This window comes from Lissotriton helveticus, chromosome 1_1, assembly GCF_964261635.1.
Source record: "Lissotriton helveticus chromosome 1_1, aLisHel1.1, whole genome shotgun sequence".
NCBI classification, from domain to species: Eukaryota; Metazoa; Chordata; class Amphibia; order Caudata; family Salamandridae; genus Lissotriton; species Lissotriton helveticus.
In genome coordinates, this window is record NC_136057.1 from 2,127,647,949 (window position 1) to 2,127,674,986 (window position 27,038).

General features: G+C 45.0%; 1 protein-coding gene across 9 annotated transcripts in view; it reads right to left on the reverse strand.

The window, feature by feature from the left end:
• The window catches only part of HFM1 (helicase for meiosis 1), a 4,349,684-nt gene that overhangs the window by 618,984 nt on the left and 3,703,662 nt on the right, over window positions 1-27,038 (reverse strand). For all 9 annotated transcript variants that reach the window (XM_078646278.1, XM_078646275.1, XM_078646244.1 and 6 more), the window contains one exon: window positions 23,201-23,301. In XM_078646278.1, coding sequence (XP_078502404.1) covers window positions 23,201-23,301 — 101 coding nt within the window. The remainder of the gene's footprint in view (window positions 1-23,200; window positions 23,302-27,038) is intronic.

The window sequence follows — 27,038 nt, forward strand, 5'->3', positions numbered from 1 at the left end:
CTTGGTTTGTGGAAAGACTAGACGAATTAGCCCCTGTGACGACCTCCCATAAACCCGCCTGCCGGGCTTCAGCCCCTTCGTTCACGGCAGCCTTGTCTGAGAAGCGGCGGCAGTGTAAGAAAGCTGAAAGGGTTTGGCATCGCAATTATGATATTACAGCTAAGATGGCGTACAGGGCATTTATTAAATCATACCTCAGCGACATTATGTTGGAGAAGAAAGCCTACTTTTCCAGAAGAATTGAGGATGCTACTAACACCAGCAAAGAAATCTTTTCGATTGTAAAGGAATTCACCCCCCCCTCGATGAGCACGTTTACATGCTCTCACTCCGAATCTTGGGTCACCCTACTTGCTGATTTCTTCGCCAATAAAATTAAGTCCATTCAGGACTCTTTTCTGCTTTCTGGTGTTAAGGTAGCCACCAGCATCAGTGCCCTTCCTTCTCCGCCTTTGAATGATGGGGGCCCCACTCTTTCTGAATTATCTCTGCTCTCCTGTCCAACCTCATTGGATCTTCTCACAAAATTAAAATCAGGCTCCCCTCTGGATCCCTGTCCGGCCAAATTTTTTGCCAAAATGGCACAAGTGATTAACCCCCTTATTGATCCCGTGCTCAATCTATCTCTCAGTACGGGAGTGGTCCTCCCTGCCTGGAAGCAGGCCCTTATCATACCGCTTCTGAAAAAGCCTAATCTGGAACCTTCGGTACACGCCAATTACAGGCCTATCTCTCTCCTTCCAGCTTTTGCCAAGGTCGTGGAGAAACATGTTCACTCTTCCCTCTCCAATTTCCTTGAGACTAACAACATCTTGCACTGCACTCAGTCTGGATTCAGTGCTAATATGAGCACGGAGACAGCGCTGCTGGAAGTAATGGAGGCAATTAAGGAGGTCTTGGACTTGGGGGGTAAGGCGATGCTGGTGATGCTGGATCTGTCGGCGGCCTTTGACACCGTCCCCCACAGTGGTCTCCTCTCAAGACTTAGTGAGGTCGGTCTGCGGGGGGCGGTGTTCAGCTGGTTCAAGTCTTTTCTAGTGGGCCGGCGTCAAACGGTCTGGGCCCCTCCATTCTCTGCCACGGTGCCGCCATTAGAGGTAGGAGTCCCTCAGGGCTCAATTTTGAGCCCTACCCTTTTCAACATATACATGGCTGCCTTGGTGGCACGGATGTACGTTGTTACAACGCAGGTTATAACAACGCACACCTTTACCACGCGGCCGCTACAACGCAAGTCGTTACCACGACTTGCGTTGGAGGGCGCGGATTTAGGATTTTTATAATTTTATATTCCAACACCAGTCCCCGTAACAGTAGGGAAGGTGTTGGAATATAAATTTATAAAATTCCTTATCCCACAGCGCCCTCCAGCGCAAGTCGTGGTAACGACTTGCGTTGTAACGGCCGCGTGGTAAAGGTACCGCGTGGTAACAAATGTGTTGTAAAGGTTACATACCGGTGGCACTGGCAGAGTCGTATGGTGCCCAGATCGTGTCTTACGCTGACGACACCCAGCTCTTCTTCACCTGTGGAAAGGGGTCTGACTTCAATGGGGAGAGTATCAGAAGCTGCCTTGGGGCTGTGTTTGATTGGTTCCAGCGTAATAGCCTCATGTGCAACTCTGATAAATCCGAGGTGCTCTTTTTTGGCTGCCCTTCTGACCCTAGGTGGCAGTCTTGGTGGCCTTCGGCAATGTTCCCTCCATCTGCTGCTTCATCTATGGCTAAGAACCTTGGAGTAAAGATCGACAATGGCCTCTCCTTGAAGCCTTAGATTCTCGGCCCAGCTAGTAAATGCTTCAGCCTTCTCAAAATGCTCAGGAAATTTCTTCCTCTGCTTTCTCAGGCCCACAGGAAAATTACTGCGCAGGCACTAATAGTCTCTCGCTTGGACTATGCAAACGTGCTTTACCTCGGACTTCCGGAGTATCTCCTCTCACGCTTGCAAATAGTCCAAAATTCGGCCGCGCGAGCCATTTTTGGCCTCCATCGGAGAGCCAGAGCCTCTGATCTTTTTAAAACTCTTCACTGGCTCCCAATTCGTAAACAAATTGTTTTCAAGGCGCTCACACTTGCCTTCAAAGCTCTTCATGATACTGGCGCTAAATATATCAGAAGGCGGCTGGCTTTTTACCAGCCTTCCAGATCACTTAGGTCAGCTTCGCTGGCCTTGGCATCTGTTCCTGGTATTAGGAGAGCGCGCATTGGAGGCCGTTCTTTCAGACGCCTGGCGCCACAGTTGTGGAACACCTTGCCAGTGCCTTTGAGAAGGAATGTCAATCTGCTTGCCTTCAGGAAAAATCTTAAGTCCTGGCTGTTTGTTCAGTAGTCCTGTCATCTATTGCCTGTTCCTTTTCCGTTTTAGGTCTGAAGCGCCGGGACACTCCTCGAAGTAGCTGAGCGCTATATAAAACTTACCCTAACATAACATAACATAACAAGGATGAAGTAGAACTAGAAATATCGGATTTCTTCCTTCGTAATACTGTCTCTGTCCCCTTATATTCTACCATATGGGAGGCTATCAAAGTCACCACAAGGTATCGCAAAGAGCGGCGTGGTACTGAAAGACATAAGAAACACACTCCACAAATTAGAGGTAGAACTGAAACAAACTGAATCTGATCTCCAGTCTGCGCCCTCTCTCACATTACAAGCGCGAATACGTGAGCTCCTTAATGACTATCAAGAAACTGCAGAGCACGAGTGTAGATTCAGGGGGAAATACCACAAAGCTCGGTGTTATGGAGAAGACGAAAGACCGGGTAGAGTGCTGGCCTCCTCTGTCCGCCCTCCTCGGTTTACTAACACAGTACAGGAAATCGAAGATGAATACGGCCTGATACGCCGAAACTCCTTGGACATTCTAGCGGCGTTTAGGCAATTTTGCAAAAGTCTATACCCCACCCACCACCACACCCCAGTAGATTTTGACTCCTTCTTTGACGACACTACCATATCCCGGTTAGGAAATGGCCAAAGGGAATTCCTACTAGCTCACCATGAAAATGACAAAAGTATCTCAGCTATCATGCAATTACAATCTGGCAAAGCCCCGGGACCTGATGGCCTTCCGGCCAAATTCTATAAATTCTATACACATCTCATTATTCCAGTGCTACGGCACGTGTTCGGGGAAGCCCGCAAGACTGGCATCCTGCCCTATACAATGCGAGAAGCTAGAAATATCGGATTTCTTCCTTCGTAATACTGTCTCTGTCCCCTTATATTCTACCATATGGGAGGCTATCAAAGTCACCACAAGGTATCGCAAAGAGCGGCGTGGTACTGAAAGACATAAGAAACACACTCCACAAATTAGAGGTAGAACTGAAACAAACTGAATCTGATCTCCAGTCTGCGCCCTCTCTCACATTACAAGCGCGAATACGTGAGCTCCTTAATGACTATCAAGAAACTGCAGAGCACGAGTGTAGATTCAGGGGGAAATACCACAAAGCTCGGTGTTATGGAGAAGACGAAAGACCGGGTAGAGTGCTGGCCTCCTCTGTCCGCCCTCCTCGGTTTACTAACACAGTACAGGAAATCGAAGATGAATACGGCCTGATACGCCGAAACTCCTTGGACATTCTAGCGGCGTTTAGGCAATTTTGCAAAAGTCTATACCCCACCCACCACCACACCCCAGTAGATTTTGACTCCTTCTTTGACGACACTACCATATCCCGGTTAGGAAATGGCCAAAGGGAATTCCTACTAGCTCACCATGAAAATGACAAAAGTATCTCAGCTATCATGCAATTACAATCTGGCAAAGCCCCGGGACCTGATGGCCTTCCGGCCAAATTCTATAAATTCTATACACATCTCATTATTCCAGTGCTACGGCACGTGTTCGGGGAAGCCCGCAAGACTGGCATCCTGCCCTATACAATGCGAGAAGCCCTTATTATATCATTACCCAAGCCAAATAAATCAACCACGCAACTGGACTCGTACAGACCCCTCTCCCTTATAAATGTAGATGCCAAAATCCTGGCCAAATTAATTGCCAACCGCATCAGCCCCCTGATGCTAGAGCTGGTCCTCCCGGACCAATCGGGCTTTGTCCCGACTAGGAGCACTGCTCACAACTTGAGGACATTATTCGCCTTACTTCACGATATTGATCCCGAGTAGAACGCTGCAGCCATATTTCTCTATGCCACCAAGGCATTCGACTTCCTAGAATGGGACTACGTGTCCTTTGTGTTGGTACGCATGGGCTTTACCCCCCTTTCCGGGCCTGGATAAACTTATTGTATACTGGTCTGCGCGCAACCGTGATGGTGAATGGATTGCGCTCCTCCTCTTTCCCGCTGGCGAGGGGCACCAGGCAGGGGTGTCCCCTTTCCCCTCTACTATTTACATTGACTGTTGAACCTCTCGCTGCTAAAATCAGACATTATCGGGACCATGCTATCATCTACCCAGAGCGGCAGATTCTCATTTCATTATACTTCGATGATATCACTTTATATTTACGACACCCTGACATCAGTTTGAATCCCATATTGCGCCTATTTATCATATTTGACAATTATCGGGGGTCAACATCAACTGGTCTAAGTCCCAAATGTATCCACTTACTGACTACCACAAGATTCACCCCGGACTTCCCCCTTAAGTGGTGTGATGACACTCTCTCCTATCTGGGCATCACTGTGTCCCGCTCATGCGATGAACTTATAACAGCTAACTACGGGCGTGCTCTAGACTCTATCATCGACAAAATCACACGGTGGATTGCGCTACCTCGGTCCATGGCTGGTAGGCCATCATTGATTAAAATGGTCATCCTACCTAAACTCCTGTATTTATTTATTAACATTCCCTACGCCCCCAGCCGTCATTTCTTCTCTGCCATGAAGTCCCAACTAATACGACTACTATGGGGAAGGAAACAAGACAGACTCAGATGGGACACACTCACACGCCGTTACAAAGCGGGAGGGTTCTCCGTACCAGACATCGACTTGTATTTCAGCTGCGCACAGGCGCATTTTGCTACATACTGGATGAAGCCCCCCCACATGCCTCACCTGGTGATTGAACATGGCTACATGTGCCCCACTCCTAGCACGGCCTACATCAGCGTCCCTCCAGTCTCCAGGCACATTGCATTCACCACCGTTCAATGTACAGTTAGTGCATGGCACGACCTAGCTAAATTGACCAATTGCACACCACTATATTCTCCTTTCCTTCCCCTTCATGTTAGACAGGACCTTCCAGTTACACAGGAAGGTGGATGTCGGCAGCTCCTTCGTAAACTCTCAATACATACCTGGGGACACCTATATAGCGATGGGAAGTTTAGCACTAGCGAGGAATTCTTTAAAGACGTCGACCCTACTCCTTTAGACCGCTTTTATGACATCAGACTCCATCAGGACGCGAACGCTGCTACACCTTCTTTTCCTCTAGAACCCCCAGTGATGCCCCCGCTACATATCATGCTACAACAGGATTCCCCTGAACACGTACTGTCCGAATTGTACCACACCCTCCAAACCAATAGAGAATATAACCCACCATTGGCCCAGGGCAAGTGGGAGATAGAACTCAGTCACCCTATAACCGATGAGCAGTGGGCATACTGCTGTGCAGAGACAGGTGAAATTTCCTCCAGCAGCAGATTCAGGATGATACATTATAAATACCTACATCGTTTATATTACACACCAGCGTGACTGTGCAGGCTGAAACTACGAGACAACAATCGCTGTGATCGATGTGGTAGGGAGGACGCAGACTTTAGACACCTAGCCTGGGACTGTCCGCCTATACAGCGCTACTGGGAGAAAGAGCTTGTTGCACTAGATCTTATGACTGGCTTGCACGTCCCTACTGACCCATTTACTGCCCTACTGGGTTATACCGAACCCATTGCTGCTAAAATGTGGAAGTACACCTCCATGGCATTACTACTCGCCAAAAGGAAAATTTCCTGCAGGTGGGGGAGGGGGAGAGCGCCGAAATTTAAGGACTGGCTCCAGGACCTAATATATTGCCAGGAGCAACTACAAACTTATGCAGAACTCCAACCCCCCTCATCACGCCCAAGAGATATATGGGGCCCGTTGCAAACCTAATTAACGGAGCACACCACAGATAATAGCGCAGAAACCTCATAACACATGTCACCTACTTCCTGACGGTCTTCCCCAGCAACACACGCACCTGCCGTGCACTAATAGGCTTGTGACGATGTCTATCGTAGCTATATTATTTATGGGCAGCAATATTTCCTCATCATGTTTATGATCTTTTTCACATGTGACCCATAAGTGGAATTGGTTATTTTCTTTTACAAGATGCCTTAGTTGTGTATTAACTTTATTAATAACATATATGTCTGCAATGATGACTCTGCCTTCACAGCCAAACACTCCCACTAACGCGGCCGACCCAACGGGGTTGTAGGCGGCTTGCTGTGTACTCTAGGCAGTAAGCGGAAATGTACGTCTACTGTTGGTCTTTAATAAAGGTTTTCTGAAACTTACAAAAAAAAAAAAAGAATGGCAGATGTGTTGATCTTTCCCAGTTTTTGCACACAATAAATAGCATTTAAATAGCGATTACTACTCCTCAGGAGGCGTTGTAATAATTTAAGTATCACTATTTCTTTTTAAGCACTATGGGTAGAGGAAGCTTTACGCTGACAAAAGGTAACATTGTTTTATGTGAATCTTCTGCCTAAATCAGGAGGGTTTGCAAGTATACTCGAAATGTGCTCAAATGTACTCATGATGCACCTGCTAAAAATATATGTGAGGGCCTAAGATCTGATTGTCACTTCTTGTGATGCCAGTTCCTGTGATGTCACGCGCTGTGATGTAACGCATCGCGATGTCACATGCTGCAATGCCACGCGCTGCGATGCCACTTGCATACTGTTTAACTAGGTTAGTCCCCCTGATGGAGCAAGGATTCGCACATACAGCGACTTGCTTGGATCAAGAACCTCAAATACTGTTAATAAATTTAATCAACATGTTCGTGTTACTAATATTGCACATTTTACATTACACGGGGTGTCCCAGTGATGCTTGCCTATGGGTTTACTAATCCTAAAACGCTTGACACTAAAATGGCTGCTGCTACGCAGGAATTTCTTCTGCGCATGCGTCGGTCATACCCATGTGATGTGACGTACTCGCAGTTCTGGTGGGAAAACTTTGCACTTGCGTATTAGCAATAAGATGGCTGCTTTGTGTTCTCACATGCCCGAAGCTTGCACTGCAGCTTTCGCTATGCTGTTCGTTTTGCACTAATCATAATGCTATAGTTATTATAAAGTAATGGGAGTAATATAGGGATTCCTGGTATACAGTGAAATCATTTATTTCTATGTTCTAAATTGTTTTCTTTTACTTTTCATGTATCATATCTGTTGGGCCTGGGAGGTGCTTAATACTCCGTCCTAGAAGCCCCTACTGCGGAAGTCACCATGGCAGAGGGAAGAAAACCTTGTGGCAGTGGAACCCAGCCAGCTGGCAGCCACAGCCAAGATGCTCCTGGGAACCGACCTGTGACCCAGCAAGATGAAGCTGAACTGTACTGCATTTGTAACAATTGTATATGAATTTTGTATCCTGCATTGTTAGGTGTAAAGCACATGTCATGGGAACCCCAAATTCGATGGGAGGTCCCAGAAATGTAAATTGTGGGCTTGAGAAAGTCAAATCCTAGTTGGTGTGATGACCTGTCCTTTCTTTTGACCAATCGAAATTAGGGATTCTTACACTTGCAACATTTGGGGGGTGGTACACTGACCCGAAAACAGTATAACTGGTCTAGGTTTAGCTAGAGAAATTGTCCGACTTGTCCGAATAGCTGACCTGTCACTGACCCAACGCACTCAATAGCTGATCAAGAAACAGAGGTGCTGCGGAGCACTCTATCCGTAATTTCCAAAGACCCAATCGGGGTTTTGGAAACCTTAAGTGCTGGCGAAGCACTTTGCTGGGGAATTCGATAACCCAATCGGAGTTCTGACTGATAGCTGCAGAGAAGGTGTAGCACAGGCGTTGCAACTGAACTGCGGGTGCTGGTCTCAACTTTGGTGGTCCTGTCCTGATCCTAATCTGGTTTTCCTGTCCGGTCCTGGGTTTCCATTCTGCACCTGCTGGCCTACTGGCGACTGCCTTCCTTGGGGTTTCCTACTGTCCTTAACTGACCCGTGGCCAGGGTTGGTCTCCACACCGTTCTAGGTAAATATATATCTGTGAGGGAAATACACTTACGTTCTCTTCCTCCTTTCTAAACAGCTAAACGTCTTATTTGCGCCTTGTTCCTTTTCTTACCCTCCCTGTGCTGACTGATAATAAAGTTTTACACCTTTTGCTGTTTCATTAGCATGTTCCACTTTTTCCCCTACCTTATACTGGGATAAAATACTGTCTCTGAATAAATAGATGTTCCTTCTCTTTACCCACCCTTTACCGAATTAAAGTAATTGCTCTGAATGATAGCGTGTTCCAGTCTTACCTTCCCTATAGCTACATGGTATCTCCAAATTTCCGTAGTACAAATTAAAGTTCTTTCACCTTACCCACCTTCAAGGGGTATATTCAAACTGTAATATTCTAGTATGTTCCTTATTTTCCCCGTCCTTTAGCCACTCCATATCAAGTCTAAACTCTGAACTTTCTTACTAGCATGTTCCTAGTTCTTACCTTCCCTTTAGTGTCCTAAATGGTTAGCCTTATCCTATTTTTGCATAGCTATACAATTTTCATGCTTTTAATCATTGATAGTTTAATTACTGTGAATTTCATACTGTCTGAATATGAAGAAGATTAGATAAAGGTTTTCAAAACTTACCGTGTCTCTGGTTATTACAAGAGTGCAAATGATAAAAGTTATAAATAGTATTTGATTTTTTTGGTGTCTGCCTTCCTTTTACAGCTAGCTCCCTGATCCATTGTGATCATAGGTACCCGTGACAGTGGATTGGTAAGTAGGGTACATTGGAAATAAATAGGAAGGAACTGGGTTGCTGTTAGTAGAGTGTAGGTTACCCGCTTAAGAAATATGGTAAATTGAATTTATGGGCCCAAAATGTGCATATGGTAAAATTGTTGGTCGGGTGACCTGCGCGCTCTATCACCCCAACTTCTTGTTTTAGGACTTGTGCCCTGTGCAAATTGAATGACAGGGTCCAAGCTCTGGCAGCATTAAAAAGATGCAACAGTCAACAAAGCACCTCCACCCCACCCCCTACCCCTTTCAGGGAGGAATTCTGGTAAGTCACGGACCCTGCCCCAGTCCCAGCACTACAGACAGCACTCTAACATTAGATAGATTCCACCGAATCACTGTCTTTCAGCGATGAATCTGAAGAGACTGACCCAGCATCACCCTTCAGTGTCAATACTGATGCCTTCAAATATTCTGTTTCTTAAATACTGCTTGATACTGTACCAGCGCTATTTATGAGCACTGTGAAAATGGGTGGGATTTTTGCCCTGTTTAAGTGTATTTAATTACCCAACTTCGTAAAGATAGAAAGCAGAAGTGGCCTTGTGAGGATTGCCACAGGGTACTCCCAGAAGACTAGATGTCAGCGGCGAGCGTTTACTTTGCTAAGCTATCTTGGGAAGACTTTTTCCAATCCCATCTCGGCGGCTAATGCTGTTGAAAAGCAGTGGAGGCGCAACATTCTGGGATGAGGGGAGCATTCCCATTACTAACTCTCCTGAGGGGGGTACTTATGAGGCAGGGGAGGCAGGACAGCATAGAGTGCCTTATGGAGAGAGGAGGGTTTGCAGGGTTTTAAACCCTCTCACCTCTTCCAGAGTCTATCGGATTCAGACCCCTCAAGGACACCCTGTCCACAGGAGCAAGGTTTGAGGAGTAGTAATAATTGTCTGCATATTCATGACTCTAGCTGCCAAGCTCTCCTCTGGGGAATTTATATGATTAAACGGACATTACGATGCTCAAACTGTGAAATTCTCCAGATATCTTTCTACTCTAACAGAGACGGATAAAAAGCGAGCCCCTTGTAATAGAAAACACATAGCTCTGTTTAAAGAAATAAACTGTACACATCCTTTATGTCAAGTTTTAAATGTTATTATTCTGTCTTGAATTGTGTCATTTGTAGCACAGTCCTTCCTAGTAGAACAGTTTGTGCAAAACCTGTGCAATTTCACTAAGCTTAAAAGCACCGCCGTCCCCTTTTTGTAATAAAATGAGAACACATGTATCTGTTTTATTGCGTGTTTCACACTTCTGTTTCCAGACATGTCTCCAGGCCCAGTTTCATCCTGTGTTCACATGATGGTGTCCCTCTTAGCACCTCTTAGCACCAAAAAGCAGCCCCCTACAGAACAGCACTGGATGTGTCAAAGGAGGCGCCTTAGAATAACATCAAACTGTAAACAAGCATTGGAAATGCAATAGGTCTCGCATTAGGAAAGTTTGAGCGATTGGTATTGTAAATTACACTTTTTTTATTTATGTGTTGGTTTTGAAAATAGCAAAATTAATAGCTTTGTCAGTTACAATGTCAATAGTTTTAACTTTCGCAAATGTGACACCTATAGCATTTGTAATGCAATGTGTGTTGTATTTACGTGACTTAGATGTGTTGATATTACAAATAACAATGGCTTTTAATTTTGTAAATAATTAATACTTAAATAAAAGTTATTGTAATTTACAATGGCAATAGCTTAAACGTTTGTAAATAACTTTTGTGAAGATTATGTTCAGTGTATTTTATTGTGACGAAAATCCAAGAACATTGCATTTGCACCTACACACACACAGAGCCACACACACACACACACACACACACACACACACACACACACACACACACACACACACACATATAGATGTGGTGGTGGTGGATCTGGGGGATATGGTGGTGGTGGATGTGGTGGTGGTGGTGATGGTGGATGTGGTGGTGGTGGATGCGGTGGATGTGGTGGTGGTGGATGTGGTGGTGGAAGTGGTGGTGGAAGTGGTGGTGGATGTGGATGTGGTGGTGGATGTGGATGTGGATGTGGATGTGGATATAGCGCATACTTATGGCATGACTAAAAAAAAAAGCAAGCTGGTTCTGAGACGCTGCGGGCTCTTAATGACTGAGATGAAATAAGCAGCATTCCTGGATTTCTTAAATCTCCTTGGTTCAGGGTGAACCCTTAAGGAACTTTATACGAGTAAATATTGCTGACTTCGTCTTTCTATTGTTCATGAAGGTTTTATTAAATTCGTGAAGGCAAAGAATATGAATGACGAGGCTGTATCTCATTCTAAACTGAATCTATGCTCTTCTGAGAGCTTTAAGGCAAATATGTTATATAAAACAAGCATTGAAAAGCCAATAGAACCAGCTTATTTTAGTCAAAGGCAATAGTATGCACACACACAAACATTCATGGTGGGTAGGGGTAGCTGCACACATGGATGGATGCAAGTGTGAATGGGTGGGTGAATGGATGCATGGATATGTTTATAGTTGATAGGTGTATACTTGGATGAATATATGGTTGGATGGGTGTGCCTGCATGCGAGGGTGGATGGGTAGGAGTGGCAGCACACGGAGATGGATTAAAGTGTGACAGAGGGCGGACGGACGGCACAACAGGGGCAGAAAAGAAAAACGCGGCTGCGAAATGAAAGTAAAAACCGCGGCCGCGAAATGAAAGCCTTTGATGCAGCAGGGGGCGGAGCGGATCCCTTTGAAGAGCTGCTGGCGTGAAGTGGCAGAGGGGGGCAGAGCATTCCTTTGAAGAGCGCACGCTGGGGTGAAGTACCGGGTTATTTAGAACCCAGCGGTGCCAGGGGACACACCCAAAGACTTCGGATTCTCCTGTCTCAGACTACAGAAACACAGAAACTTCAAACGTCAAAGATCAAATTTATTGGCTGCAACCTGTAACAGGTATCCTAGAAGTACAACACGGAGTATGTTCTCAGGAGACTGCTCAACTTTACAAAGCTAGTCATCCCTTTTTATACCATATATTATGCTTCAGGCAACATTCCCTATTTACAGTTGACCATTCACATATTTTCACGACAAAGAAAAAGCAGAATCATGATGACAAGCCCATTTTTCAGTTTGTCCAGCCCACAAACAATTATTAGTCAAACCCACCATTCTTCATCAGGTAAATCGGACTGGCCCCTAATAAAAACGGGTACCTCCTCATGGTAAAACAGGTCATAAAGAAAGGAGTAGAGACAGGTGTGCGTAAGATTAGACATAGATGTGTGCAATAAAGGGTTTATGGTATGCTGTGCCTTGATCCCTAATCTCGATCGGCCACTGGGAAAGAAACTGTCCGAGCAGGTTTGGCTTCGGGCAACGGAGTCAGCTTGCCCAGGTCACACAGAAGTCAGCTAAAGGTATACCTGTCCCAAGGACTCGGTCGGCCTTAGTCATCGGCCTATGTGAGGGCAACCACAAAATGGCTGCCGTACACAAAATGGAACCCGAGGGTTCAGAACGGAAACCCTGATTTCATGGTGATCTCGTCACTCGAATATGACGAAAATACTTGTACACCTTACACTCGCCATTTTTGGTCTGATGCTACCAAAATCGTCATGATACGACGACTTTTATGAAACGGGTTCAGAATTTCAGTACCTCAGACCCTCCTTTTGCTCTTACATAGGCAATAACCTAAACCCATGTCAGTCTGAGTCCAGGTCTATACTCATTAGGTCACCGAGATGTTGCTGTAGCATCATCCTATTACTTAGCACGTCTCTTGATACAGGCTTCCTTATACACGACGTAGCACAGAGGCCACATATAGCAGGAGCACACTGTACGCACAGACAGAACAGGAAAAGGATGGCTAAGATCATCCCAATGACCATCAGAATCTTCCATCCCCACGTGGATAACAGTTCCCAGAACCATCCCATCAACGACCAATCTCCTTTATCCACATGTATAGATTCGGAGATCTTATGCAGTTTGGAAATGGCCTGGTACACTGTCGGAGCATTGTCTGGAATGAAAACACAGCAACTTGATTGGATCACTTTACATACCCCACCTCGATCTGCAAGTATGCCATCTAACGCAACTCTGTTCTGGAGAGTCATAAGACGATCCGACTGGAGCTCAGCAGTCAAGTTACTAAGGGCACCGGCAGTTTCAACTACGGTGGACTCAACCACCCTCGTCAATTGCCGTATGATCCTACTGTTAACCATAGGTCCCCAAAACGGCAGAAAACCCTTCAAGAAATCTCCCAATTCTTGTCCTGCAGTATCTTCCTTACTGAAGACACCTCTAACTACCCTTGTCTTGTGGTAATCTGCCGCAGCTGTGTAGGTGGGAGGCAACAGGAACGAGACAAAACATGTGCCTGAGAAATCAGGGGGCAACCATGTGTATGCTCTATCATAACAGATGAAATATTCTTCTTCTGTCCTGAGAAAACAATCATGCTGTTCAGAAACATCTGTCTTTGTTACAATCGGCAACAACGTAGCTGGATTCAACGTGTTGCATCTTTTTATGTGCACATGGCTCGCTCAAAGTGTCAACTCATAACCTGACAACCGAGCACTAGTTAAGTGCTGTGTCTTGGTCCTGTTTAGCAAAGTGTCCACTGCATGTGGAACCATTACGATCAACGTATTGTTCATCACCAAACCTGCAGACTGCCGAATAGAAACAGCTGCTGCCGCTGTAGCTCTCAAACAACTCGGCAACGCTCTAGCTACCGGATCCAAAGTCGACGAGAAATACGCACATGGACGCTGCTTGTCCCCAAAAGATTGTGTCAACACTGACAACGCACATCCTTCTTTCTCATGGACATACAGTGTAAAGGGCTTACTGTAGTCGGGGGTACCCAACACAGGAGCCGAACACAATGCATCGCGCAATTCCGAAAAACTTTTCTGACAATCATCATACCATGGGAGAGGATTTGGTGTATCTTTACAAGTTAATGCCACCAAAGGTTTGGCCAGTAGGGAAAAATTCGGTATCCATTGTCTGCAATATGACGTGATACCCAAGAAAGCACGCACTTCTCTCTGTGTAACTGGCACACTCATTTTTGCAATTGCTTTTATTCGTTCTGGGGTCAATCTTCTTCCCTCCTTCGATAAGAAATGACCTAAGTAGGTCACTTCTTGTCAACAATACTGTAATTTCGAAAGGGACACTTTATGATGCAAATTATACAAATGACGTAACAACGACAAGGTGGCTTCTTTACAAATCTCCTCAGTATCTGCAGCGATTAACAAATCGTCGACGTACTGAATAAGAGCAGCACCATCAGGTAAAACAATCGTATCAAGCTGTGTTTTCAAAGCCTGACTATAGATTGACGGACTCTCGCAATAGCCTTGAGGAGCGCGCTTGAACCGGAAGCTTCGACCTCCTAGAGAGAATCCAAAAATAGCCCTACTCTCCTCGGCAATCGGGATGCTGAAGAAAGCATTCTTCAAATCAATCACCGAAAACCACGTGGCTGAAGCTGGAATCATAGTTAATAAGGCACTGATATCAGGAACAACAGGAAATTGTGGCACAACGATTTTATTCACCTCTCTAAGATCGATCACAAACCTGTAAACGGGTGGCTGAGAAGAGTCAGTGCGTTTTAAGACAGGCAAAACAGGGCTATTGCAAACATTACCTCTTGTTTCTTCAATCACATCCTTTTCAATCAAATCATAAATGATCGCTAGCAACGCCTTTTCACCTTCATTAGAGATCTTGTATTGGGGGATGCGCGGCATTTTAACATTCGCTTTCAACGTCACAACATATGGCGGTATTTCCAAAAGACCCACGTCATTAGGACCAGTAGCCCACAGAATATCAGGAATATCAGGAAGAGACGACAATTCTGCCGGAAGTTTATCCTTCGACAAATACATCGGGGAGACCACTTTCTTACCCAATGTGAGTTGTACTCCCGAAGGAGAACAATACAATGTCGCATACAATCTTTTCAACAGATCCAATCCTAACAAGTTCTCACCACAACCTGTCGTCAGAATAAGGGGTGCTTCGAATTCACAAGGTCCAACAGAAAGAGACATAGGACTAGAAATCGGGTTCCTAACCGGGGCGCCAGAAAAACCTACTGAAACATTCGTCTCGCCAGACAAAGGTGCGCCAGGGAGTTTAGAGTGCATAATAGAACTCTTCGTAGCACCAGTATCCAACAGAAAAGGCTCTGACACACCTGATGTAATTACCTCAACATAAGGTCCACTCTGATCTACTGGAACTGAAACAACTCCCTCTCTTTGTCTATGGCTGTCCTAGCAATCATCACCTTCCATATTCTCACCTTCTGCATAGTAGTCATTAGCATAGTACTGAGTCGTCCTACCAGACGCGTTATTCTGCTGATCAAAACTATTCATTGAATTTTGAGGAGGAAAGGGACGCGCGTTCTGGGGGAAACCTCCACGTCCTCTACCTCTAGGAGCTTGTGGAACGCCCCGACCTCTTGCGCTAGAAACACCGTTTATGCGCTGTAACAACACAGGGCAGCTACTTTTAAAATGACCCTCTTCTTTGCAATATGCACACCGATTAGGGCCTACAGGAAAACGTTGTTGAGAATGCTCGAACCTTTGCGAATTGCACTGAAACTGCTGAGGTTGCTGATAGTCACGCTGGTTACTACGGGTGGATACGCTTGCTGTAAAAGAACCTTCGTCTTTAACTCTTTCGTTTTCTTGTCTGCTCTGTCCTTCTCATCCTTATCCCTATTTTCGTAGTATTGTGCAGTAGCCAATATCTGTGCTGAAGAGGAAACGGCCCAAGAACTCTCTGAATCTTTCAATTTCTTACACAACTCGGGAAGCAAATTGTGCACAAACTTGTCAACGAACAACCGTTGACCACCTTCTGTACTCATGTCTTGACCACTGTGGTCAATAAACGTCTCTTCAAACCTAGTGAAGAAATCAGACACCGTTTCCTCTTGCTTCTGCTTGCATGCAGACAATTTATCCCAATTTACACGCATCGCAGGCATTAAAGTCTTCATGTAAGTAATGATCTTACCAGGGAGTTCTGCTACTAAAGGCTCGGGATTAGCACCGCCTACTTGTCTGTCATTTGCCGCACTAATATTAGCCCATGTGTCCCCTAACTCCTGCGCATGATCCGTGTGACGAATCAAACCCCATAAAGGCTGTGGAACCACATTTCCAAACAATATGTCTATATCAGCTAAATTCATGACACATGAGTCTGCAGTCTGTGATAATTCCTTATAATACCCTGCAGGATTTTTACGGGGGTCAGGTAAGGTCTGTTTAAGAGACAAAACTTCAGCTCGCTTCCATGGAACATGTACCCAAACACGCTGAAAATGAGGCTGAACAGGTGGATTAGCGGTTAGATCCCCTTCTTTCCAAACTGGGGGAACTTCTCTCATGGGGTACTGTCTCACTTTCCTCCTAACAGAGGGATCAGGCTCAAACAACGACCGAGAAATAGTCTCACTCCTAAATGACAACAATGTCGCAACTGCTCTCTCAACATCGGAACCCACAATCGTGCCTTTCGCAAACTCGAACCGTACACGGCATAACTCAGGCGGCGTTTGTCCCAGATCACCATCTTCCAATTCTTCACAAAGAAAATCACACATTTTGTCAAAAACATATCTCTGCTTCGGTGCTTCCCATTGGCGGAAGACATCCATAACAGACTCTAACTCATATCTTGTAGGATCAGTAACCCATTTATGCGCCAAATGATCCAATACTCCCTTCTTTCTAGAATCAGGCAGTTGGCTACGCAACTGTTTACGCTCTGAAACAGGGGTCGTAGTTGACGACCCAAAGAAAGGATACAAAAGACTAGTAACAGTATCCGTCATTCTCTGTCGAACAGAAGGAGAAGTTGACAGAACAGGAGATAAAGCGGACTGAGAAGAAGCTAACGTAGGAGCAGTAGCAGAGGAGGCAGCGAGGACAGGTGAAAAAGTCGTAGGGATTAAAGACGGAACAGGTAGCAAAGTCGGTGGCCCTTGAGAAGGCTGCACCAGAGGAGTAGGAGCCAACTGAAGAGGAGCTGGCGGCTGTGCAATAGCAAGGGGCAAAGCAACCAGAGGTTGCGCCACTAAAGGTTGCGGAGGTGCTGTAGCACTCTGCGCATAACGGGGTGGCGAACACAACAAATGTGACATCAAAGGATCTTTCTCAAGTTCCTTTGCTGCATCTTGCTGAAGAGGTGGCAAAACTGGATAGCATTTATCAATCGGCATTTTACGTTGCCTGTGCAACTGCTCACTTGCTTGTTCTTCTTCGTTATCTTTATACTGCATAGCAGCTTGCATTATCGAGATACCTTTTTCTCTTTTATTCCTCTTCGCTAATTTAATTTCTTTCTGTTTGGCTTCCTTTCGCCATAGGCGGAAAGAGTCAAACATCGCCGGCCGGGCTTTCTTCTTAAAAAGTCTGACCTCTAGATTATCTAGAATTTCTGTGTCAAAACTACCATATCAGGGCCATTGTAGGACACCGTCCTTTTTTGTGTAACGAATCCAAACTTCGTTATATGTGATGGGGCCCATGCCATGCTTCACATAGAGTTCATAGGTTGGAGTTCCAATTGGATGAACCGGACACGAGTCCTCCAATCGGGAATCCCTATTTCGACCACAACAAAACAAATTTCCAAGTCTGCTAAGACCAGGCATCTTCGCTCTCTAGTCTAGCTTCAAACTTCAAAGGATTATCGAATACGATGGTCTCGTGAATACACAAGTCACTCAGCTTTGGTACTTGCAAGTTCCGAATCAAAGATCCCAAGGGGATACCCAAAAACTAAGGGAGGAGCACAGACTGCGCCTGGGAGAAATCTTTGAGAAAAGGCAGAGGGTGGCCTTGGCCGGTCCTAGCCATGGGCGGTATGGGCAGCTGCCCAGGGCCTCACGCTCAGGGGGCCCCGCCGCGGCGCCGCCGGCCCCGCCGCCCCCGCCGCCCCCGCAGAGTGAATGGAATGGAAAAGCGCTGCGCACAGCACTCTCGCGCAGGGCCGCAGGCAATAAGAGGCAGGGAAGGGAAGGGAACTAGTCCGTGTCCGTCACTGTCTGAGCACGCACCCCACCACCTAGCTTAGTGGTGGTGCCTTAGTGGTGGTGACGTGACGTGCGCTGTTCGCGGGTGGATGATGCGGGTGACAGACAGTGGGTTCGTCCGTCCCAGGGCCGTCAATCTGGTAGCGCGCGAAAGCGCTACCAATGATGGACCTGGACATGATTTTATGGTCAGCCCCCCGCTCTGCAGTGTGAGTGTGACGCAGCATGCATGCACGCCATACGTGAGGAGTAGGGGGGAGTCACTACTCGGATCGGGCCGCGTGGGCAGGGCAGGAGGCGGTTCGGCCGGGCCTCGTCGTTGTGACTGAGTATGTTATGGTAAGAGACCTTAAGTATATATTATAATAAATACATCCAAATTCGCAATATAAAATATGTATTCAATGGCAGGCATTGGCAAGCATGCTGCAAGGCCGTACAAATGGCAGAAATGCGTGACACCAGTGAACAACATCATGCAATATAGCACAGCTGTCGGGCATGAGACTCTGAGCTCTCTGTGACCTGAATAGCTTAGCTAGTCTCACCTGAGGCCTTAGCCGGGAAGGCCTTTGTTACTTAGGAGGTAGGTTTGCTGTGCATACTCTGAGAGGTCTTTGGGATAGGCTGCTGCGTGGAAGTCTGGGCCTACACAATCTAACTCGAGATGGCCCTTAATCCCCGCGTGAGGTGTGTAGTTGAATTAATTGATTCCTTAGCGTGATTTTTCTATGGTTCATATGCATGAACAAACTCGGGGGAGTAGCTGTCACTAGTGCAGCAGATGCGGTGGCACCGGGTCCACTGCACCCCGCTTATTTCTGACTTTTGCTACAGAACTGGGGTGGGGGCATGCCACATCCTTGCGTGCACCGATATGCGTGACCATTGCTAAACCAACTGTAAAACAAAGGTATTCAACAACAGTTATAATTAATGGTATCTGATTTTTGAGCGTGTTTCATATGTTTATTTCACACGTTTACATTAAACAATGGTGTAACCCTCCCGCCACATTTTACGTAATCCCAGCAGTCCTTTTGTGTATTTATGCAGACACTCCAGTCTGTGGTCTGGGTAATTCTTCTGCCTAAGGCTTCCAAAGAAATGTGCACGTGCCACCAATAGTCCTTGAGAAGTCCCTGGCCCTTTCTTTTTTAGATCTCACAAGGAGAGCTGGGCTGAGGGTGTTTATTCATAAATGCACAATCGTTGGTGATGCAGTGCTTAGCTATGTTGGGTTTCCGTGTTTTATTACGTGTTATGAAGAGTTGTTGCATTACAGATACCTCTGTTGCCTCTTCGGGCTGAATTATTTCATGTTAGTTACATAAAAACCCATTTGGAGCACCCCCTCCCCCCCCACTCACACACACACGAGGGAACTGCGACACAGCTGTCCCTCAAGCCTTGAGTTGAGCTGTACGTCATACATACACCCCCTTAGTTGGTTCTCCCGCAGTTTTCAAAAGTTAACAACAAAACTAAGGGACTGTTTATTATTATTCATTTAGCTATCTGACTATACAGAACCTTGGAACAGCACACATTATTGTGATTCTGTGATTAAGTCTTTTAATTATTTTTTTATAGTTGTGGTGTGTTACTTGACGTTTTTTGGACGGCCTCGTGCGTGCGCATGACTGGCGTTCCTGGGTTTTTGTGGATGCTTGTCTAGCTTGCCTCGTAGCTCCCTGGGGTGCTTGGAATTGGCGGTTTCGTGCGGCTTTAGCATTCATGCTGTCTAGGATCTCGTAGTTTCTGTTGGGCTTTGCTCGTGAATGCCCAGATGTTGGTGCTAAGGCTTTTGCATGGAGTGTGGGAGGTGGTTTATGAGTGAGTATTCATCAGTGTGGTGTATGCGTACTGTCAGAGACCGTTCTATTTTCATCCTGGGTTCTTGCAAATCATGGTTTGCAAGCACTGACGCTTAAAGTGCGGGTGGGGCAGCTGCTGGCACAAACACATGACTGCTGTTTTCTTGCCCTCTGGTTCCTTTGGAATTTGGGGGCATGTCCAACCAATCATTTAAGGAGCCGTCAAGTGTTACACTCATGGATATTTGCTCACCTGTTTTCCATTCCCTCTACTTTTTGTCCATCATGTTACTGATATCCACACTAGTTTGCTTCAGTGATGCCAAATAACTAAGATCAAAAGTCCTGCAGAGTCACTTTCTGTGCTGTCACTTCTTGTGACACAATATGCAATTAGAGGGGCCTCACATCTTCCCTTTCGCCCGGGGCCTCAGAAGGCCTAGGACCGGCACTGCAGAGTATTGGGATAGCTTGGGTATAGCTGAGAGTGGAGGGTGCATACAAATGATCCCCCAGAAGCGAGGGCCAGAGCATACTGTGCTTTTTGTTGGTGGCTTGACATGGACCATGTTGCTGTCACATTGCATGAGCATTACTTGCAACACATGATTTTGATTGTTGGTAGTGCGCCACAAGCTCATTGCGTGCTTCAGGCTTTATCCGGAAGGTTGTTGATGATTATCAGACTGTATTCATTGAATTAGTTTAGGTTTTGTTACGCATTGGGTCTTATAATGTGCTGCTTGGCTAAACACTTATAAGGTCCCAAAGGCGAGACCTATTGGCTATGCCAATGCTTGTTTATTGAGGAGGCCCTTCCACTTCACAAACGGCTGCATCTATTACGAGGCGGTACAAAGCACACTCTCTTACTTTTCCCTTCAGACAACTTGATAAACGTGATGCAGAAAACAGGCATCACTCAAAGAGCTGCAGACACCATTCAGCTAAGCTGTACAAGAATGGAGAGCAGCCCCTTCACCCCTCCTGCACTGACCTCAAACTCTTCCCACCAGGAACGGCACTTGCTGCCAGTGCCAATAAACTTCTGGTGTGATTGCTGGCAACTGAATGGGATAGCCATATGTTTGCAACAAAACATGCATAAAAAATGGTTATCTAACAGGTGTAGAAACACAGAACACAGTCTCCGCAAGTTTTTTCCAGAGTGACGTCCTGGGCCCCTATAACTTTTAGAAGGAGGAGTTTATCGCGGTTTGCGGGGAGAGGCACCACTGGGTCTGGGAAATCAGGGAAGGCTCCCGTGTGGGTGTTGGTTTGTCCGGTGATAGGAGAATGTGCTCCAAATGTCGAAAGAATGGTGTATGTGTTGTTCGGAGCCAGAGTTAATGAGATGTTGAAACAGTCCACTGTGACCAAAACTAGTGGACCGTCCAGCTGCCTGCAATTCCAAACAAGCATTGGCCATGCCAATTGGTTTCGCCACATTAGTGTATTATGACGCCCTTCCATTAAAATATTGTTTTTGTTGTTTTTTTAATTATGTTTTAATATTTATTTCTTAAACTTCATTGAACATAAATAAAAACCAACAATAGTTGTGCCATGAATTCATAATGTGTACACTGCATCCAGTTACCCAAACTCCACAGCTCACACAAAGCAGTAGATAAAGAAAGGAAATCCTAACCCACAGAAGAAAGACATCGATAGACTTAACAGTAGAGCACAAGCCCCAGGGAGACAGGAAATGAGCAGGGTGACATCCTCCCTGCAAGCGAAGAATACAATAGCAGAGGGCACAGTATTTCCTATGGGGCATCACAGAATGTCAGCAGGGGGGTAGGCGTTGTCAGGAGGACATATTAGTGTAAGAAAACACTGCTAGACCACCGCTTAGCACAGAAGGCTACCAATTTAGAGATAATGAAAAAAACATAGCAACAGAGTTGGAACGAATCTCGAGTTGTGATGTGCAAAAGATATTATATAGGTTACCAAATATTAGGTTTACTAAATGATGTATTGAGTATATATGCGACTGATACTAGTAGATGGGACCTAATGAAATGTATTATGATATATGTCTTTGTAGATGTGACCAATCAGGGAACGAGTCCTGAAGAAGGTGCAAGAATTTAAGAGGCACCGAAACGCCGCGTCGACAGTTTGTTCCTATCATTTGTGTTTTATTACCTTGTATAAATATGTTTTTTGGAAATAATGCTGCATAAGGAAAAATCCTTTTCTCCTTTTTTTAAAAAAATAACTGAAATTGGTTTTAAGAAATGTGTTATTAATATTGTTTTGTATAAATTGAACATATATCATGTAACGGTTTTTAATGCAAAAGTTTTGTAGTACTATGACTTTTTATATACAAAAATTTTTTGAATAAATGTATGACAATTTTTAAACAAGTCTTTGTTTCATATATGGTCCCCTATGACATTGAAGGGTTGTTAGTTCATGTTGTAAATTTGGTAACCTAAATAAGACTGCACAATTCTTGTACACATAGAGGTGGCCACCCCCAGAGGGAGAGGCACACCGAATAAGGTATAACAATCAGGAAAAGGCACCCTGTTTTTCTCATAGTTGTTGACCCAGTCCTTTTCCTGACAGAAAGGGTAGCTCCCTACTCATAACTTTTCTGGGTTATGTCATAGCCATAGCTAAATAATGCGGAACAATAGAAGCAAGTTATGTGGCATGAATGTTACGCGATTAAAAGTAAATGGAATAGAATGTTACCCTGTGACTTGTAAAGTTTAAAGCCCCCATTGCTCCATATTTAGCTGCTTTACCGCCACGCCTCCTCTGATGAAATGCAATTTTTAGGTCTGGCTTAGAGACAGCTTTAAGTGTTTCATAAGCCTCATGTAATCAAAAAAACATAAATGGCAAACACATACATGGGCAGACATGGAAGACTTTGGGGGTCACCTTTGGTCTGTTCTACTGCTGTTATTAACCATTTGCAGCCTATGCACATGCATACATTTATGAATGATACATAAAAGTAGTGTCTGAGATGAGATTACCTTTTGACCATCTCTCTCTACATTGAGCATATCACAACTGTGAAGCAGCTAAAGCTGCTTCAAGGTAGACATAAAAATATGTTTTCAGACATTAAGTGAAATGTTGTAATTGTGGAAAATAAGTAGTTCCTTTTTCATAAGGCACAAACTCTAAGCAAACATGAGTTTAGGCCACTGTAACATAGTAACAGGAATTTGGTGCTAGAGATGGGAGTCCACGAATTCTCCATTGCAGTTAGTCTTTCAACTTGTGCAACTTCTTAGTTGAACATGTTATAATTGTTAACTATAAAGCTTGCAGTACAGTAATACAAAGTTAAACTTACTATAGTGTGCTGCTTTCTTTTTCTGTTCTGAGCTATTACGAACACCACCAGATTTCGGCTCTTCCACTGAAGTTAAAAAAGGCTTCTGTTTATATTCAGCCCTTGGTTACAATTAGAAAATGACTATTAGAATAATAAAACAGTTGGTATTTTTAGGTCTCAAACACTCATTGGAATTTGAAAAAACGATTTAAAATTGTTACAAAAGATAATTTAGACATGCTTTAATTCAATTTTAAGATTGCAGTAAAATCATTTGCACCACCCTTTACAAATTAAGGAGACTAATCAAACCACGTAGTAATGCCTGTTGAATAGAAATGGATAATATATAAAAGAGAAGGCATCTAAAACTCTATAGGCATTTCCCTAATGCACAGCAGGAATCAGCTGAAAGTTACTTGATTTAGGTATTTATTTATTGGAATGCCGAGCATGCTGCAGGCAGGGAGGCAGAACGTTGATTAGGATATAATAAGGTAACACAATGGGCCTTTATTTTTCTTTGCTGTACTGTAATTAATCATGTAATGAAATATATGTACTTCATGCTGAAAAAAGGCTAAATGGTCATGCCATTGAAATTCTTGACCAGCTAATCATCACTTATTTTTATGGGATGATTAATATGTGACGATTAATCATAGAGCTGTCTCTCCAACACAATGAAGGTTTAGTGATATCAAAGTGGTTGTCACACATAAGCCATAATAAAAAGGTTGCTAAAAGCAGGTGATTTATAACTGCGGTATAGGCTCACACAGAAGATATTCCACCTTCCATAAATAAGTGGAAAGGGGATTCTGTGCAGTGAAACCGCGTTCACAGTATCCAGCGTTTCACCACAAAAACTCTCCATTGTTTTCTTAAGAAATCTACATTTTAAAGTTCAAAAGGAACTACATTTTAATGACAAAGCAAGGGTATGAATATGAGAAAAATATGTGATTGCCTTCTGCATTTCTTTTTCATAATGACTAAGGTCCTGATTTAGATCTTGGTGGACGGGTTACTGTGTCACAACTGTGATGGTGACGGATATCCCGTCTGCCGAAATATAAATCCCATGATTTATTTTTCAGTGGAAGGGATATCCTTCACAGTTGGGATGGAGCAACCTATCCACCAAGATCTAAATCAGGCCCTGAGTGTTTTGTGCAAAAAAAGAACATCTAAATAAGGCTGAAAGTGTAACAGTAAATCTACATGTATTCATTAATTTGCATGTAATTTTACCTTTTGTGACAAACCCTTTTGTTTCTCACACATGCACTGCCTTTACAGCTCATGACTTGATTACAGCACAGAAAAGGAAACTAAAAATTGATTTTATACAATATAAAGAAAATCACACTATTACTGAAGATGAGGATAGACAAATGGTCCACAAACTGAAGTTCATTGAATGCAAAGTATTACTACTGTCTTGCTACAAAATGCAGTTCACAAGCCTACCAATAGAAATCTCCACCCCTTCAATATTTTCAATGGGCAGAGCTTTACACATTTAAGTTTACTACTTGGGGCCTTATTACGATGTTGGGCGGTATCGATTTGGGAACTGCCCGGGTCCGCGGTTCCCCATACCTAATTACAATGTGACTGCACATGGTGTGGTCACGAACTCCCATTTCCCTATGGGAGCTTGTGCTGAGGCCGTAAACCGGCCGTAGGACAAGCTCCCATAATGTAATGGGAGTTTGTGTGAATCTCTGCACTGTGCAGCAGGCACCATGACGGTGCAGAGAAACCGACATCGTAATCCCAAAGGCGGAAACGTCGTCCTTTGGGATTAAGTGCCAGTCTCCGACTGACTGACCAGTTCCTGATCCTGTCAGAATCCAGCCGGAATGACTGGCCAGTTTCAGTTTTGACAACCTGCATTGTAACGCGGCAGTCGAAACTGAAACCACGATGGGGCTCGCAAAGCCTCCGAGCTGCAGTCAGAGGCTTTCCAAACCATCATCGTAATTAGGCCCATAATGAATGTGGTTCAGAAAAGGGGGTGGTGATGAACAGAGTGCCTGAATTAAGCAGACCACTCTTACCCAGTCCAAAGATCAGGGCTTGATCCATCACCGTTTTTTAGCTCACTGCACCATCCCAGCTCAGAACATGGCTATATGCAAATTAGTCTGTTCCTGTCCCAGTGCATGATGGGAACAGGGCAAACCAAACTACCAAGCCAATTCTTATACTGGGAAGGAAACAAGCTTCCGGGAACCGGTTTCTGCCATTTCAGGCGTCATCGGCCCGGCTTGCTTGAATCCTGATGGTGCAATGAGCAAGGGACTCACATCTGAGTATACCCTTCCACGCTTATGGTGGACAAAATGATTCAGAAAAGGGGGTGGTGATGAACAGAGTGCCTGAATTAAGCAGACCACTCTCACCCAGTCCAAAGATCAGGGCTTGATCCATCACCGTTTTTTAGCTCACTGCACCATCCCAGCTCAGAACTTGGCTATATGCAAATTAGTCTGTTCCTGTCCCAGTGCATGATGGGAACAGGGCAAACCAAACTACCAAGCCAATTCTTATACTGGGAAGGAAACAAGCTTCCGGGAACCGGTTTCTGCCATTTCAGGCGTCATCGGCCCGGCTTGCTTGAATCCTGATGGTGCAATGAGCAAGGGACTCACATCTGAGTATACCCTTCCACGCTTATGGTGGACAAAATGATTCAGAAAAGGGGGTGGTGATGAACAGAGTGCCTGAATTAAACAGACCACTCTTACCCAGTCCAAAGATCAGGGCTTGATCCATCACCGTTTTTTAGCTCACTGCACCATCCCAGCTCAGAACTTGGCTATATGCAAATTAGTCTGTTCCTGTCCCAGTGCATGATGGGAACAGGGCAAACCAAACTACCAAACCAATTCTTATACTGGGAAGGAAACAAGCTTCCGGGAACCGGTTTCTGCCATTTCAGGCGTCATCGGCCCGGCTTGCTTGAATCCTGATGGTGCAATGAGCAAGGGACTCACATCTGAGTATACCCTTCCACGCTTATGGTGGACAAAATGATTCAGAAAAGGGGGTGGTGATGAACAGAGTGCCTGAATTAAGCAGACCACTCTTACCCAGTCCAAAGATCAGGGCTTGATCCATCACCGTTTTTTAGCTCACTGCACCATAGCTTAATAACGGTGATGGATCAAGCCCTGATCTTTGGACTGGGTAAGAGTGGTCTGCTTAATTCAGACACTCTGTTCATCACCACCCCCTTTTCTGAATCATAATGAATGTGGGGCAGACTGGGGAATCAGTGGTAAAATTAGGAATATCTAAATGGGAAGGGTTTAAGGAAAGGAGGGGTTTAGGGATAAGTAAAGGGAAGTTTAGGGAGGTGAATACTAATACAACCATACACTCACAAAGGAGTAAGACTATTGCTATTCACAAACCACACTTATAAAGTTACTAGTGTCTTAAAGATGACAAAAATGTAGTAAATGTACCCCAGCTCAGCCTTGATGCTTGTCTAGCACCACATAAGCAAAAGCAACAGTTGATGGACAGAATGCAGAACAATGTCATACATTCACCCCAGTACAGAGATCTGGGCCTAAATCTAACCCTGGGCGTAGTTCGCAAAGTAGCGCTACGCGAAGCTACGCGAAGTGCACTTCGCACTACGCGAACTTAACGTAACACTACGCGAGCTGCATAGTAGCATGTTCGCACTGTGCAAGATGCATTTTCAATGACTGCACAGTGCGAACAAGCATCCGGTACTGTGCAATAATTGAAAACGGCATCTTGCACAGTGCGACCTGTAGTTTCTGCCGCTCGAGTAGATTTTTACTCGAGCGGCAGCTTTCTCAACGCGAACTGG